Raw genomic sequence first — 3,301 nt, 5'->3', positions numbered from 1 at the left:
TGGGGCTCCTTGCTGGCGGTGCAGTGGTACCCCTTCTTCTTCAGCAGGTTGCACACCAGGATTCCCAGCAATCCCATGGCACAGAAGACCGGGACGATGGTCAGCACGGCCTCCTGCGCCGCCGCCGCCTCCTCCTCTTCCTCTCCCCTCGGAGTCACCCGTGTCCCGTTGGTTCCCAGTGCCCGTCCCGGCGTTTCGGGGCTGCGGACCCGCCGCCGGCCTGGGGGGGAGGCACCGGATCAGCCTCAGGGAGCGGCTTTCCTGGGATTCAATCCCATTTTCCCAGGAGCCCTGCTGCAGCTGGAGCCCAGGGAAGCAGAAGCCGTTCCCAGCTGCCACATCCCGGCAGGACATCACTGCTCATCCCAAGGGGGGCACATCCTGCGGCGTCCCGGGGGCGAACACAAGCTCTGCCGTCCCTCCCGAACCCGGGTGGCACCGGCAGCTCCAGCACCCACCTGGGCACCCCGGGGTGCTGCGGGGGGCAGCGGCGCAGGGCAGGCACCGGCCCCGGGGGTCCCTCTCCCCTTCGGGGCTGTAAAACCTGCGAGGCGGGAGGGCAGGAGGGTCAGGATCCGGCCGGGAGCGGGGTCGGGGGTTCCCGGTGTCCCGTCCCCGGGCTCACCCCGGCAGGCAGGCTCCGCACCGGCTGTCACTTCCCGCTGTCCCCGCGGCCACCAGGATCCTGTTCCCGGCCCGGCACCGGGTGTGAGAGGCACAGGGTGTGTCCCCCAGGGAGAAGGTGCCGGGGGGACAAGCTCGGCACGTCCCCCCTGGATCCTGCGGTGAGGGAGAGGGCGGTGAGCCACGGCTGGATCATGATCCATGTGGATGTGCCGCAGGGGGCACGGCTTACCCCGCTGGGCTCCTCCCCGGGAGGGCATCCCGGTGTCCTGTGCTCCCGGGAATTCCAGCTCTCGGCCCCCACGAGTCTGCTCAGCACCTGTGGGAGAAGCAAAGAGCTCAGCGCCGGCTGGTCCGGCTCTGCCGCTGCTCCAAGGCCTGTGCCAGTGGGAATGTGGCTCCAGGGGAGGAGGAGGGTGATGAGGTGGAGATGAACCCATCACAGGCCACGTGGTGGAGGCAAAACTGTGCCCTGGACTATGGCAGATGCAAACTCTTCACTGGTGACATGATGGGGGCAAACCATCATCAATGATATGATGGTCACAAACCCATCCCAAATGCCAACCCATCACATGATGGATGCAAATGTGGCCCCAGAGATGCCACTTTCCTTATCAGTCCCTGCCCTGGAAGAAGATTTGATGAAGAAGAGGATCGGGAAGAATGTGTGCATGTGGGGGGGGAAAAACCCTCAATCCAAACTGAGCATCTCCCCAAGTGCTGCAAGTTTCCAGGTGGGAAGTGTTTTGGGATGCCCTGCTGTGGCTGTGGGGTGGTGTTTGAGCATCAGAGGTGCCAAAGGCAGAGAAGCACAAGGATGGGCTGGGAATGGATGGGCTGGGAATGGATGGACCAGGCCATACTCACCCCCAGGATGGTGACGAGCCACCAGCGCATCCCGCTCCTCTTCATCACCAGGGGACACCTGTCCAAGGGGGAGGAGCACGGGGGGGGGTCATCATCCAGGGAAAATCCCAGTGGAGAAGCAATTTGGGGGCCCTATTTCCCCCCACTAGGATGCTCTAAGGCATCTGCCTAAATATCCCTGCACCATCCCCCAAAAAAGCTTTATTGGAGGATTTATGGGATGCCTGGCATCGTCAGATCCCAACTCCATCCCAAACTGGAGAGGGACCAACCCCTGCAATGGAGTCACACCACCCATGCAAGGAGCAGATGACACTAAAGGAAGGTTTTCCCTGCTCCGGAGGAAATCCTTGTGCACCTGCCACAAGGAAATTAAGTCACTAAAAAGGAAATAAATATATATTTAAACACAAACTGGAGTGGAACAAAAGGTGTTTCCCACAAGAAAATATAAAATTAAAATCTAAGCTGAGAGCACAGGGGATGGGGGAAGGAAGGAAAAACACAACCAACAACCCAAACCCGGATCCAGGCTCCACATGGAAATCCTGCCACCCGCATGGAAACTCCCCCGGTCGTCACGGTCCTTGGGAGCCTCGGTACAGCCTCTGCCTGACGAGTTTGTACTAATTAGTGGCCTGAGATGCAGCTCATTAAACATGAGAGGGGGTACTGGGGGCGCTGAGCCAGGTATTTATGGGATGTGGGTTGGGACAACCCAAAATGAGCATCCTCTGTGCTCCAGTTCCTCCCCCCATCAGGTGCCAGCATGGAGCCAACCAGCCCACCTCTGGAATCCCCCCAGCATTTGGGATGTGCCCCTCAAGCACAGAGGGAGAAAAACTGTAAGACAGCACTAGTAAAACTTGAGTTCAAGCCTAATGTGAAGCATTTTAATCCTCTGGGGCTGTGGGATTCAAGCACCTCGGGAACGATGCCACAGGCTGGCACATCCCAGGCTGCCAGAGCATCCCGGCTCCCCTGAGAATTCCGGATGCCCACAGGGGGATTTAAACCCCACCAGGAAGAGGGCTGGCCCCAGGTAAAGCAGATCTGAGGCCAGGCTTAATCCAGGGATTAAGGACATCCCTTAGGTGACCAGTAGGGATGTAAGAGGCACAAGGATCAAAGGGTGCCAGCTCCTGGTTGGCACCGGAGCTTTGCCGAGTCACGGCCACCCCAGGGCTCATCACCCGGTTTTGGGGGCCTCCAGGGGCCATCCCAGGTGGGGATGTGGGATGCAGGATCATGGGATGCCCGGCTGCCCTGGTACAGCAGCGAGAAGCCCTGAAACTCCTAAATCCAACATAATTTGTCCCTCTAAAAACCACAGGAAACCAAAAAATAACCCCATCGGGGCCAGACCTGCTTTTTGAGGACCTCCAGCACCCCCACGCCCCACCTGGCTGGTGCATTGATGCAAACACAGCAGGAAAGGTGACTAGGTTTTGGAACCCTCCCCCAAAATCCCTCTGGGTCACAGAAGCCTTTTATTCCCATTCCTGCTTTAATAGAGCCTGTAATCCAAGGCTGCCCTCTGGGATTCCTGGGTTTCCCCCCCCATGCGGGAACAGGGTTTCAGCCGATGGCTCCTGCAGATAAACGGAGCTAGAAAGGAGCAACTGTTCGGGAAAACTTCGGGGAGCAGCTCTTGGAGGCAGCGCGGGACAAGGAGGGGATTGTCCGGCAGATGGAGCGAAACTCGGCGCTGTCGCCTCCCCCGGGGCCCCCTCGGAGCTGTGGGAACAGCGGAACCGCCACAAATATCCAGCATTAAAATCCACTGATCCCAGAGGCAGCGCTGGGA

The 3,301-nt window shown here is 59.3% G+C and overlaps 2 protein-coding genes across 2 annotated transcripts in view; both read right to left on the bottom strand.

Moving 5' to 3' along the window:
• RELT (RELT TNF receptor) overlaps window positions 1-1,524 on the bottom strand; it is a 9,353-nt gene extending 7,829 nt beyond the window's left edge. The window contains exons 1-5 of the mRNA XM_029961472.1: window positions 1,495-1,524; window positions 857-943; window positions 626-780; window positions 459-544; window positions 7-220 (exon numbers count right to left, since the gene is read on the bottom strand). Coding sequence (XP_029817332.1) covers window positions 7-220; window positions 459-544; window positions 626-780; window positions 857-943; window positions 1,495-1,524 — 572 coding nt within the window. The remainder of the gene's footprint in view (window positions 1-6; window positions 221-458; window positions 545-625; window positions 781-856; window positions 944-1,494) is intronic.
• Window positions 1,525-3,072: 1,548 nt separating this feature from the next.
• LOC115307633 (rho guanine nucleotide exchange factor 17-like) overlaps window positions 3,073-3,301 on the bottom strand; it is a 5,691-nt gene continuing 5,462 nt past the window's right edge. Inside the window, exon 3 of the mRNA XM_029961471.1 lies at window positions 3,073-3,086. Coding sequence (XP_029817331.1) covers window positions 3,073-3,086 — 14 coding nt within the window. The remainder of the gene's footprint in view (window positions 3,087-3,301) is intronic.

This window comes from Manacus vitellinus, unplaced genomic scaffold (assembly GCF_001715985.3).
Source record: "Manacus vitellinus isolate BGI_N305 unplaced genomic scaffold, ASM171598v3 scaffold_35_pilon, whole genome shotgun sequence".
NCBI lineage: Eukaryota > Metazoa > Chordata > Aves > Passeriformes > Pipridae > Manacus > Manacus vitellinus.
This window is presented reverse-complemented; position numbering and strand designations above follow the sequence as displayed.